The 13,451-nt window shown below is 37.7% G+C and overlaps 1 protein-coding gene across 4 annotated transcripts in view; it reads left to right on the top strand.

Annotated features, from left to right (window-relative positions):
• The window catches only part of TMEM87B (transmembrane protein 87B), a 66,005-nt gene that overhangs the window by 36,993 nt on the left and 15,561 nt on the right, over positions 1-13,451 (top strand). For 3 of the 4 annotated variants that reach the window (XM_031655364.1, XM_031655366.1, XM_021925206.2), the window contains exons 11-15: positions 590-661; positions 5,893-6,001; positions 6,083-6,141; positions 7,456-7,559; positions 9,482-9,555. In XM_031655364.1, the coding sequence (XP_031511224.1) occupies positions 590-661; positions 5,893-6,001; positions 6,083-6,141; positions 7,456-7,559; positions 9,482-9,555 (418 nt within the window). Of the gene's footprint in view, positions 1-589; positions 662-4,069; positions 4,142-5,892; positions 6,002-6,082; positions 6,142-7,455; positions 7,560-9,481; positions 9,556-13,451 lie in introns of all 4 variants that reach the window. The other variant, XM_031655365.1, reaches the window with a different exon arrangement.

Raw genomic sequence — 13,451 nt, 5'->3', positions numbered from 1 at the left:
TAGCTACTTAGGAGACTGAAGCAGGAGAATGGCTTGAACCTGGGAGGCAGAGGTTGCAGTGAGCTGAGATCGCGCCATTGCACTCCAGCCTGGGCGACAAGTACAAAACTCTGTCTCAAAAAAAAAAAAAAAAAATTTACATAGCCAACATCTTAGATAGTGACTTTTAAATATGACTAGTCAGAGTAAATGTCTAACATGGATCCCCCCTTCACTTTTTTTGTGTCCCTTCACAACACAGTCGGAAAAGATCAGGAGTTCATTTCATTAATAGCCCTGGCTGTCAGTTTGGTATGGAGGAGAGAGATCGAAATGGCTGGTGTTAGTAAGGTTGGGGACATGATGCTTTTTATTTGCCATTACGTAATACTGTTTTATGTTGCTATCATCACATAAATTAGCAATTGTTGCTATCAAAAAACAGGTCATTTCCATGTGCTTAAACACAATCCTCTTAGGAAATTAAATCTTTTATGTGGCTTTGTAAATCGAAGAGATAAGCTAAATTATTTTTCTTCATCAAATGATAATTGCTATAGTGCAGTGAAACTGTTACATTCAGGTTTCTTCCCCTATTTTTATCTTTCAGGGCTCTAACCATTTAGCTGTTGTTCTTGATGACATTATTTTAGCAGTTATTGACTCCATTTTTGTGTGGTTCATATCCTTTACTGTGTCCTTCAAAATAGTTTGTTGTATCATTAAAATCAGATTACATGTAATTTGTAATAACGATAGAAAGAAATACAGTTACGCATTTTTGTTACCTTAATACGAGGGTTCACTTGAAGGCAAAAAAGTAGCAACTCCCCAAACAAGGAATATCTTTATTTTTTCTCTATAGTTTAGCATACAGTTAGTGCTTATTCTCAGTGTGTGCCCCATACTGGCGAGGCATAGGTGAAAAAGATGTCCCCAAATTTGAGGAATTCACAGTCTTGTAGGGGAGACAGATACATAACTAGCGTCAATATAGCAGTAGTAGTTGCCATCTTAGAGAGGTGCTGTGCCAACGGGGGAAGAGAGAAGTTAATGCTGGCATAAAAATCAGGAAAGACTTAACAGAGATGGCAGCATTTAAATTGAGACTGGGAAGACAAGTAGGGGTTTACAGTTAATAAGAAGGTAATTAGGGAAGAGGTATTCTAGGAAGAATGGAGGGGAGCAAATAGTTGAAGCAGGGAAACAGGGGGGACAGTGGCAGAATGTCCAGGGAAGCCTGCCTCTGGGTGGACGTGCGTGGGTGAGCCTTGGCAGGTAGTTCAGGGAAGGGTGGCAGGGCACGCTCAAGAGCTGAGTGCCTTCCGGAGGCAGGGGCTGGAGAGGAATTGAAGCTGCGCAGGTAAGTAATGTGATGAAACTTGTGTCAGTGAGAACTCTGGTGACAGAAGAAGATGACGTGGAAAAGGAGAGTCTAGAGGCAGGAAGGTGAGTCAGTATTCCTTTGCCTTTGCAGTGGTCCGAAGAAGAGATGGTGAGGGTCAGAAGTAGGGTAGGGGATATGGGAAGAAGAGCCCACACGATAGACTTGCTGGAAATGGGTGGAAGAAGCAGGTTCAGAGAAGGTTTAGGGGCTGCAGCCATATTGCAGGAGAAGTTTTAGAGGCAGTAGGGACTGGATCCTCGAGGGTCTTCTCTGATTCGATGACTCAGGTTGAGTCTGGGGAATCCCCATTGCTTTTTTCTCCTTGGGGGCACTTGTGGAAATGGGAGGAATTCAAGAGAAAATGTGACTGACCAGAGTGGAATGCAGGGTTATGCATATCCCAGAACATTCTTTGGACCTGTTTCTATTATATTTATGTCCTCTTTGAAATGCTTTCCTGTTAGATAGGTTTCATTTTTTGCCAAGTTCTTTGTTTCCACTGTTTTTGATACTTATGTCTTTTAGCTTTTTGACATCAGTTTTTTAAAAAAATTGTTTTTCTTGTATCTTTTTCCATTTTCTCATCTATGTGTCTCATAGGAAGGGCCAGAGGGCTTGATCTCATCACTATGCCCTGGAAGGAAAGTCTCCCATTTTTCAGGTGTGCTAGCAAATGTAGCATTCCTCATAGGCTTTTCTGTGCCCCTTGTGGGTTGTTTTCTAAGCCAGGTCTACCTATTCTTTAAATTCCCTGTTTGTGAATTTTCAATATGCTTCCAACTTAAAAAGCCTATGAAGAGTGCTACAAACCAAAATTTTCTAATTCATTATCCTTACTCATCAAAGCAGTGATTCTTAACCTTGTTTGGGTACTAGGATCAGACATGCTTTGGAAAATCTGCTAACAGCTGTGGAGCCTCTCTCCACAGAACACAGACACACACAAGAAGCTTTGCATATGACAGGGCAGTTAAAGACCCCCAAATTATATCTGTGGACATCTTAGGAGTCTGAGGAGCCTACTTAGGGAATGATAACTGATTTAAAGAGTTGTTTCCGACTGAACTTGTTTAAAAAAGCATATTCTATTTTGTTCAGAGCTACTAGTTTAGAATCCAAGTTTGTTGAATAAAATTATAGTTAAATAAATCTGATTTTCTCAGAAAGTGATATAAATATCTTCCTCTGGTGTCATTTTCATATTTTCTGTATTAAAAAAATTAAAGACATTCATTTGCTAAAAATGTAATGTCTGTTCCTCAGTTCTACATGTGAGCAGTGTTCCAGTGGTAAGAATAATCACCACAAAGGCTGTAGGTCCTACAGGACCGCTTGTTAGGGGGGCCCTCCTGCCTCGAGAACGGGCAGGAGGTATCAACATACCTTGCGCTGGGATAGGCAGAATTACAGTGGAGATGAACCTGCCTGTTGACCTCAGATGATCTTTAGACCTTAGTGTCTTATTTTCTGGCATTGTGTGTTTAGAAAATGAGCTGATGATATCTATTCAATTTAGAATTGTCTTGTTTCTAAAAGCTGTGTATGCTTGGAACGTTAACAAGTTAGGGAGTATGGTCCTTCATTCAATTAATTAAGCTGCAGACTGTGTTTTTCTAAAAAATAACTATCTTTTCTGACAATTTATAGATATTTATTTCAAAGATTTCTTGTTCTTTTTTTTTTTTTTAAACGGAGTCTCGCTCTGTCGCCAGGTTGGAGTGCAGTGGCGCAATCTCGACTCACTGCAACCTTCACCTCCCAGGTTCAAGCGATTCTTCTGCTTCAGCCTCCTGAGTAGCTGGGACTACAGGCACATGCCACCGCGCCCAGCTAATGTTTTGTATTTTTAGTAGAGATGGGTTTTCACCATGTTGGCCAGGATGGTCTTGATCTCATGATCCGCCTGCCTCAGCCTCCCATAGTGCTGGGATTACAGGCATGAGCCACCGTGCCCTGCCAATTTCTTGTTCTTAACCATCCACAAGGTAGTTCATTGGGAAAAACACTCAGTAATGCAGCTTGGCAGAAAATTCCAAAGAAAAGCAGCTCTAACGGTTCTAATCCATCTGGATTTGAGTGAGGGTAATTTATTACCTTTATGGACACCACTGACTTTCACATATTCCAGTATCTGATTAGCCAGATTGGGGTAGCAAAATAAGGAAAACAGATGAAAGACTTAGTTTGCTTAATTGTGAATATTTGTAATGAAAATGTTTCAAGAAATAGTCAAATCTAGAATGTAAAAGATCTTGTTTAGTGTTTCATGGTGAGACAAGGGAAGTCTAGTATCTATTTCTGCATGAGCCTGAATTTGTGAAGTTTGCTTTCAGATTGCTGTTTGGTAATTTTTATCACTAAAATGAAACGTCTGCTTTCTGTATACAGAAAGATAGCAGATTTCCTAAATGATATAAATGACAAGGAAAAAAAGCAGAACTAAATACATATACAATTGAGTGCTTTGGAAAATGACCCTGCTTCCTTTGATTTTGATGACCTTAATATAACCAATCCTCTAAGAATCTAATTCTGAAGTCATAGGAAAAAAAATAGGCTGAAAAATTCAAAAGCCATAGCCTTAGCCTTTCTCCTGTGGCCCTTCCTTCCCTTTTTTTTCTTCTTGTTTCTCTTTTCTTTTCTTTTCTTTTGTTTTCTTTTTTTTTTTTTTTTTTGTTTTCTTTTTTTCCTGTTTTGCTGCAGGCGCGTGATTCTGATCTTGTTCTTCTGGCCAGCCTCCCCCTCTCTCTCCTTGACTCTGGCTTGTGCTGGTGGATATCCTTTTCCTACCATAGCAGCGCGCTCTCACTTCAAAATCAGAAGGGCTATTTGCTTTCATGACTACTTTCCTTCCGTGGCAGGAATATTTACACTTTCCCTAAATTTAACAGTGTCTTGGTAAGTAGAGGCTTAGGCAATTTCAAATTTGCTTTTTATTCCTTAGCTTAAAAACATTTTTTTTTGAATTATTAAACCAGACCAGATTTTTTTTTAATCCTAGAAATTTGGTTTTAGTCAAGAATTTTTAAAATTATATGTTTTGATGTATTTAAGGAATAAAGTATATTTGCATTTTTAAAGTTCTCATAGTAACCTGAATTGGTCGTATTGTATTACTTTAGAAATTGATCCTCTTTTGTAATTTGTTGGTCATTTAGAAGATTAAAAAGCAGTTTTGTACTAAAGTACTAAAGTAGCTTCAATACTAAAATGAAGTTTTTGATTAATGACATTTATAATTTTTAAAACTTGCCACATCCATTCTGTTGCTCAGCGCTGTTATTTTTAGTGTTTGGTTCATAAACAGAGCTTGTTGGTCTGCTCCAGAGGAAGGAATTCTCATTTAAGAGCAGAGAGAGCTGACTTGAATTCTGTTTCACTGCTGAGGAGTCAGTGGAAAAGTCTCTTTTTGCTTCTTCATCCTTGGCAATGTTGAACTTTACCTGAGCCCTGTGCTCCTGGAAAACAGCCAAGATTAAGACACCCCCCTCCAAACCCCCTTCCCTATTTGTGTTCCGAGAAAAGACTTACCACAGAGAACCCCCTTCCCCACTGGACTTAGATAAGACTCCTGGAGGCCCCCTTGTCTACCTGTGACAAGGCCAGGCACAGACCCTCCGATTTCCCATTCCTTGCATCATGAATGATTAGATGAACTCTTTATATCCACTGATCGATCTGAACAAAACAGTGACTGAACCAAACTGTAAGTATTCTTCCTCCGGGCCATAAACGTTGACGCACTGTCAGCCTGAGCCAACACACAGCCCTCCCGAGAATCTGTAGGCCTCAAGAAAAGACATTCCCTGATCAATGTGTCTAGTCCCACCACTCCCTCCCCACACCTACTGCTTTCTAGCCTTGTTTGCTGTGCTCTATAAAAGAAAAACCCTTTTCTGCCTGACCTCTGAGACTCTTGCAGATCTTACAGTCGTAGTATTCTTCCTGTTGCAATAATCCTCCCCCATTGCAGTGGTCTTTCAAATAAAGCCCTTAGCTAAGTCCAGATTTGTTTTATCTGATGTTTTTCAGTTTTAAAATTTATAAAATGGAATTGGTAGATGACCTAACTTCTTAATTATGGTTATTCAAAGAATAAAATGAGAATAGACTAGAAAGAACAAAATAAGACAGAAATAGAGCCAGAAAAGCACAAGCCAAATGGCCTGTCACAATGTGATCTGTAAAGAGTGTCTCACTGGGAGGGGTTTTAGCGCGTGCACTGCTCTATCCGGTGTTGCGGGTGCGTGGCATTGGTGGAATGCATCATGGGTCTTCCGTGCTTTTTCCTTGGAGTTTGTTTTCTTAGTTCAGACAATGGTAAATTGTAAAAGAAAAGTTGTGATAAAGTATAATGATTGTACAATATTGGCCAAGGTAATGTTTTCTGTGTTTTTATTAGCTTCAAATTTTAGGAACTGTATTTAGCAGTACTGACTTCGGAAACATAGTAGAAGAATCTTTTGTTTTTGTTTTTTTTTAAACCGCTTATTATTACTTGGAATGTTTTTCCTTAACTTTTTCACATTTTTATTAGTTTGGCACAAACTATGAAGACTCTAAGGCTAAGAAAGAACACTGTGAAATTTTCATTATATAGACACTTTAAAAATACTCTGATCTTTGCTGTGCTGGGTAAGCTATTTAATTTTTCTTATAGTAAATTATCTTAGTATTGTTATATTCCTTCAAGGTGACTTTTTGTGTGTGTTTCAGCTTCTATAGTGTTTATGGGGTGGACAACTAAGACATTTCGAATTGCAAAATGCCAGTCAGTAAGTATAACCTTCCTATTTAAACAGTTGTTATTTTTATTTATACTATTTTGTAGAATTTTGAAGAATTTAGTTTATGCTTGCAAATAGAGGTGATTTTAATGGAGATTTTCTTTTTACTTTGAACTATTTTTTACAGAGTTATAAAAACTTTTGGCCGGGTGCGGTAGCTCACACCTGTAATCTCAGCACTTTGGGAGGCCGAGGCGGGCGGATCACAAGGTCAGGAGATGGAGACCATCCTGGCTAACACAGTGAAACCCCATCTCTACTAAAAATACAAAAAACTAGCTGGGCGTGGTGGCGGGCGCCTGTAGTCCCAGCTACTCGGGAGGCTGAGGCAGGAGAATGGCGTGAACCCGGGAGGTGGAGCTTGCAGTGAGCCGAGATTGCGCCACTGTACTCCAGCCTGGGTGACAGAGCAAGACTCCGTCTCAAAAAAAAAAAAAAAAAAAAAACAACTTTTAACTCTCCAAGTGATTCTGAAAAAGTTCCTCCTAAATCTCCTTTTCCCATTATGCCCTTTTCTCAAGTTTTTTAAATATATTTTGAAAATAAATTCTCTTCCTATATATCCTGAGAGGAATCCTTTTCTTCCTGCACACCATGAAATTGAGTGGTTTGTATCTAGATGGGACTGGAAATCTTAAGACCGTCATGTTTCTAGGATCGTGCATTCAGTATGGGATTCGAGTGATGTTTTCTTTTTTTTTGAGACGAGTCTCGCTCTGTCACCCAGTCTGGAGTGCAGTGACGCGATCTCAGCTCACCGCAACCTCCGACTCCCGGGTTCAAGCAATTCTCTGCCTCAGCCGCCCGAGTCAAGCCATGTTTTCTGTGGGTTTCCATGTTGGAAGAAGATATATTTCTTAGACTTAAAATATGAAAGATCCTCTTTTGGGGATTTCTTGAGATTTGGAGCTAGTGTCTAGTGCTACATAAATAATCACAAAAAGGCCTCTGATAATCCAGAGCTTTTGCTGCCTTAGAGACAATTTGATAAAAGAAGAGGCTGGGCCTTCTGACCTTAGTATTTGCCACTTGAAATCCTAAGTATATGTTTTGCATTTTTCGATTTTGAAATCTTTCTGTTAACCCCAAAATTTTATGGCAGGGAATATTTGTAACATTAAAAAGCCCTTTAGAAACATTTTGAATAATAAAGGTTTATTGAAAAAATATATTCGTGTTTGTTTGGAAGACTTACTGGTTGGAAAGATTTCATTAGTACTTGTCATTACACACTATTTGAATGGGAAACCTATATACTTATCAGAAAATTAACTTTTCATGCTTTAATTGTCCTCATTTTAGGACTGGATGGAACGCTGGGTTGACGATGCATTTTGGAGCTTCCTTTTTTCGCTTATCCTTATTGTAATCATGTTTTTGTGGAGACCATCAGCAAACAATCAGAGGTACCTAACATAGGACATTTCAGGTCGGCAAGGATTTGTTGATCACTTTCTGTAGTGTCAAGAACGCGTTTATAGAAACCGGGGGAGTAGTCCTTGCTTTTAGTATTGGTGGAATGCATCATAGAAACCGGGGGAGTAGTCCTTGCTTTTAAGGAGTATACAGTCAAGTAGGGAGATAAGCAAAACAAATGCAAGACAGTGAAAAAAGAGATGTATAGACTAGTCCAGGGGAAGATGGAAGAGGGTTGAGGAAGACTTCCTGAGAAGACAGCGCTTATGTTACACCTTGAGGAAAGGAATAGGATAGTGAATGACTGAACTGGGAAAGTATGTCCATTTTCTGGGGTGGTGGGAAAGACGTGAGATACTTTGGAGGCCAGTGAGACAGGCAGTTTGGTTAATACCACATACTCATATTGGAGGGAGATCAAGCTGGAAGGGAGAGGTATGGCCAAAATGACAAAAGACTTCAGTGTCAAGTTCAGAAAGTTGTACTTGAGACTGCATGTGATGGGAAGCCTCAGCTTCCTTGCTTTATCCCTTTGCCCCAAGGAAAGACCTTAAGTTCTTGTCCAACCTTTAGGAAAAAATGAAAAAGTAGGTACAGATTCAACATCCCAAATCCAGAATGCTCCAAAATCCAAAACTTTTTGAGTACGAACAGGATACTCAAAGGAAGTGCTCATTGGAACATTTTGAATTTCAGATTTTCAGATTTGGGATGCTCAACTGGTAAGGATAATGCAAATATTCCAAAATCTAAAACATCCAAAACTCAAAATACTTCTGGTCTCAAGCATTTTGCATAAAGGCTTCTTAACCTGTATCAGTGTGTGTTTTTCCTGTCCTTTTTAAAATTATACAATAATACATAGATATATATACACACACACACATATACATATACATACTGTTCTGTACCTTCCTGTTTAAGGTCTCGCCTATCATCTCAGCACTTTGGGAGACCAAGGCGGGTGTATCACTTGAGCCCAGGAATTCAAGACCAGCCTGGGCAACAAGGCGAAACCCTGTCTCTACAAAAACAATACAAAAATTATCTGGGCGTGGTGGTATGTGCCTATACTCCCAGCTACTTGGGAGGCTAAGGTGGGAGGATGGCCTGAGCCCAGGATGTGGAGTTTGCAGTGAACTGAGATCATGCCACTGCTACTGCACTCCATTTTGGGCAACAGAGCCAGACGCTGTCTCAAAAAAGAAAAAAAACTGTCTTTCCATATCAGTATATATAGATCTTTTAAAGGCTTTTAAAGGCTTAATGGCATTTCATAACATGAATATAATATAATTTATATAAGCAGTCCCTGGTTATTAGACATTTTGTTTAAAAAATAGATTTTTGCTGTTAATGTTTTCAGAATGCTGTTGGACATCATCTTGGCAAACTTTTGTTAGTGTAATGTAAGGTAAATGAATTTTTACTTTAATGGCTATTGCCAAATGACCCTCCAGAAAGGTTGTCTTGATTCACGCTTTATCAGCAGTGTTTTGATCTTATCACATAGGAAATGTGGCCCATTCAGTGGGCTTTATTTTTGCCAATCAGATTGACAACTTTTCTTTTTTTAGGGAATAGACTGATAAGAGGTGGGCAGACAGGTAAACCTGACATGGAGAAAGAAACAGCAGAAAGTTCCCTTCCCTCAACATTAAATATTGCAAAATTGCTTTGCAGAAAGATTTTACCCACTTAGGCTTTTACAAACAGGGTTTGAGAGCTCCAGTTTCACAATTTCTTCATAATGATTTTAGCTAATTTGAAAGTAAAATAATTACATTTTCATTATTTTAAAGTATAAGAAAATTTTTAAATGTAGATTTTTTATACAATGGCTTTTAGCTATAAACTGAAAATTGAACAAGTTTAAACATACTAGTAAAACTACTCCTTGTTTTTGCTATAGATATGCCTTCATGCCCTTAATAGATGATTCTGATGATGAAATTGAGGAATTCATGGTAACTTCTGAAAATTTAAGTGAGTAATATGTTTTCTTTTTAAATGACCATTGTACATATTGTAACAGAAATATTGTACCCTTACCCATGATGCATGGTCACCTACATTGTTTTCTTCCTGTAAAATATTTTCAAAACTTTTATCTTCAGAAACCTTATTTTGGTAGACAGTAACAAAAAGGTCAGTGATGAAATTTTCGAGACTATTGTAGTTTGAGCTTTTGTTACTCATTTGAGCTTGTTACTTATTTCATAAAGTGTTGAAATGGTTACACTGTTTTTCATAAGAATGGTTTGATGTATATTGTGCTTAGCTGCTAAATAATGTTCATCTTGATTGCTAAATTTCTTTGAGCTGCATCTTTTTGATCTTTTTAAAGTATGCACACCTGTAATTTCTGGTCATGCTCAAAAAATTTCTACTTAGTTTTAATGGTATTTTCATTCTTTCTATTCTACATAGCATTTTATCATTTTATTAATTTTATTATAATCTAATTAAGAGTCTGTTAAGGCAACATCAATAAGTAACTCACATGTTGAGGGTAATTTTATCTTTGTTTCATTTTTTTGTCCTCTTACTTTTGCTTCTCTTAGTAACATTCTTTTTCACTTTTTGTTTTGGTTCTCTAATACATCAATGAAGTAGAAAACAGGAAAATAAATAGAAAAAAAATCATCAAATCTGAGAGTAATTACTTTGAAAAGATTAGCGAAGAGTGGCTCAACCTCTAGCTACACTAAACCAGAAATAAAGAGAAACTATAGTGGACCCTTGAACAATGTAGGGTTAGGGATGCCAACCTCCTGAGCAGTTCCACATCTACTTATAACTTTTGACACTCCCAAACTTCACTACTGATAGCCAACTGTTGACCAGAAACCTTACCGTTAACATAGTTATCACCTATTTTGTATGTTATATGTATTTTATACTGCATTCTTACAATAAAGTAGGTAGAGCAAAGTAAATGTTACTAGGTAGAAGGAAAGGGGAGGCAGGAAAGGCAGACATATATGATGTAACTTTTATTGAAAAAAACTTGCATGTAGGTGGACCTGAGCAGTTGAAACCCATATTATTCAAAGGTCAACTGTAGTACAGTAAGACAAACTTCTAATGTTGGAAATGATAGAGAGGACATTACTATGGTAAAAAAGGTAAATAAGGGAATATTATGAACAACTTTATAATAAATTGGGCAATCTGGATGACGCAGACAAGTTCATTGAAAAATACATATAACAACCCAGTCTTAATTCTAACCCTGTGCCACTAAGTCTGAATAACTCTGATCGATTAGAATTTTTTTTTTTTAATTTTATTTTAAAATCTTCCTATAAAGTACCAGGCCCAAATGGATTCACTAGTGAGTTCTTTCAAATACTTAAGGAAGAAATATTCTAATTTTACATGAAATCTTTAGAATGTGAAGGAGGTGGGAGTACTTAAAAGGCCAATACAACTGAAGTGTCAAAGTCTAACAGACATTACAAGAAAAACTTATAGACCAAAAATTATAGACCAATTATAGACCAATAAATATATCATTCATGACTGGACATAGAAAAATTCTTTAAAAATATTAGCAAATAAAATCTAGCAAAACAGAAAGACAATCATAATCCAGTGGACTTTATCCCAGGATTGCAAGGCTGTTTTAACATTCTGAAAATCACTCAGTATAATTCATCATATTAAAATAGTACAAATAAGACTGGGTGCCGTGGCTCACGCCCGTAATCCCAGCACTTTGGGAGACCAAGGCAGGCAGATCACCTGAGGTCAGGAGTTCGAGACCAGCCTGGCCAACATGGCAAAACCCCCTCTTGACTAAAAATACAAAAATTATCCGGGCATGGTGGCGTGTGCCTATAATCCCAGCTACTCAGGAGGTGGAGACAGGAGAATCACATGAACCCAGGAGGCAGAGTTTGCAGTGAGCCAAGCCACTGCACTCCAGCCTGGGCGACAGAACAAGACTCTGTCTCTAAATAAATAAATAAATAAAATAGTGCAAATAAAAGAAGAAAGAAGAAAAAATTGACTTAAGTATCTCAAGTAGGTACAAATAACAAAAGCCTCAGCAAACCAATTCTAAAATGGTATGAAAACACTTCACGGTTAAATTCTATTTAATGGTGAAATAGTGAACACTTTCTTCTCAAGATTAGGGATAAAGTATGAGGGCATGTACACACCACTTTGATTCTGCATTGTTTGGGAGGTCCTACCCAATGCAGAGAGGCAAAACAGAACTCCAAAGAATGTAAAAGAACATGTGGAAAGGAGGAAGTAAAACTGTGTTTATTCGCAGGCAAAAGGTTGTGTATGGAAAATCCCAAGGAGTCTACAGAAAAGAAAAAGTACAGTACAACTAATAAGTGACTGTGACAGTCATAGGGTATAGGTCCAATGTACAGAAATCAATTGTTTTTCTACATATTAACTGAAAGCAATTGAAGGTGAAGTTTAAAATGTTATTTACCATACCTTCAAAAATAAAATACTTAGAATAAGTTTAATCAAAAATGTGTAAAACTTCTGCAATGAAGACTATAAAACAATGCAGAGATAATTTTTAGAATAAGTAAATGTAGAGATAGAACATGTGTCTGAATTGGAACTCTCAGTATTAAGTTGTCAGTTTCCCAGTCTGATAAATAGATTCAGTGCAATCCCAATTATAATTCTAGTTGACTTTAAAAAAATACAATGGCTAGGGCCGGGCGCGGTGGCTCAAGCCTGTAATCCCAGCACTTTGGGAGGCCGAGACGGGTGGATCATGAGGTCAGGAGATCGAGACCATCCTGGCTAACGTGGTGAAACTCCATCTCTACTAAAAATACAAAAAGAATTAGCCGGGGGTGGTGGCGGGTGCCTGTGGTCCCAGCTACTCAGGAGGCTGAGGCAGGAGAATGGTGTGAACCCGGGAGGCAGAGGTTGCAGTGAGCTGAGATCCGGCCACTGCACTCCAGCCTGGGCGACAGAGCAAGACTCCGTCTCAAAAAAAAAAAATAAGTAAATAAAAAAAATACAATGGTTAAGTTGATTCTAAAATGTATATGGAAAAGCTAAAGACCTAGAAGATCCTTAACATTGTTGTAGTTACAGCATGGATGAACCTTGAAAACATTATGTTAAGTGAAAGAAGCCAATCACAAAAGACCACATACTATATAATTTTGTTTATATGAAAGGTCCAGAATAGACAAGTCCATAGAGGCGGAAAGCAGATCAGTGTTTGTCAGAGGTTAGAGGAGGGGGAAAGTAGGGACTGACTGCTAATGGGTTTGGGGTTTCTTTGTGTGGTGATGAGAATTTCCCTAAATTGGATGGTGGTGAATATCTCAAATCTCTGTGAATATCTCAAAATCTAACTGTACTTCAATATGGTATGTGAATTATCTCTCAATAAAATAAAATTAGTTGATTTATACTGATTTCAAGACATAATTATTTCAGATTACAGCAATCCAGACAGTACGGTATTGGCATAAGGATAGAGAAATCCATCAAGGTAGTAAAATAGAGTCCAGGAATAAACTCATGCATGTGTGGTCAGTTGATTTTTGACAAAGGCACCAAGGTTTACATGAAGAAAGGATAGTCTTTTTAATAAATAGTACTGGGACAACTGGATAAATGTGTAGAAAAAAAAATCATCTAGACTTTTGTTGCACATCTCACAATCATTAATTCAAGATGGATTACAGACCTAATGGAAAAGCTTCAACTGTTACTCTTCTAGAAGAAAACGGGAAAATATTTTAATGATGCTGGATGGACTAATTTCTTAGGACACAAAAAACAGTAATCATTAAATTAAAAAATGAGACTTTATCAAAATTAAAAATCTACGCTCATCAGGAAGAATTTAAGAAAATAAGAAGGCTAGCTACAGCGGAAGATAA

This window comes from Papio anubis, chromosome 14 (genome assembly GCF_008728515.1).
Source record: "Papio anubis isolate 15944 chromosome 14, Panubis1.0, whole genome shotgun sequence".
Taxonomy (NCBI): Eukaryota; Metazoa; Chordata; class Mammalia; order Primates; family Cercopithecidae; genus Papio; species Papio anubis.
The sequence above is the reverse complement of the archived record's forward strand: the minus strand, read 5'-3'. Positions and strand labels throughout refer to the sequence as shown.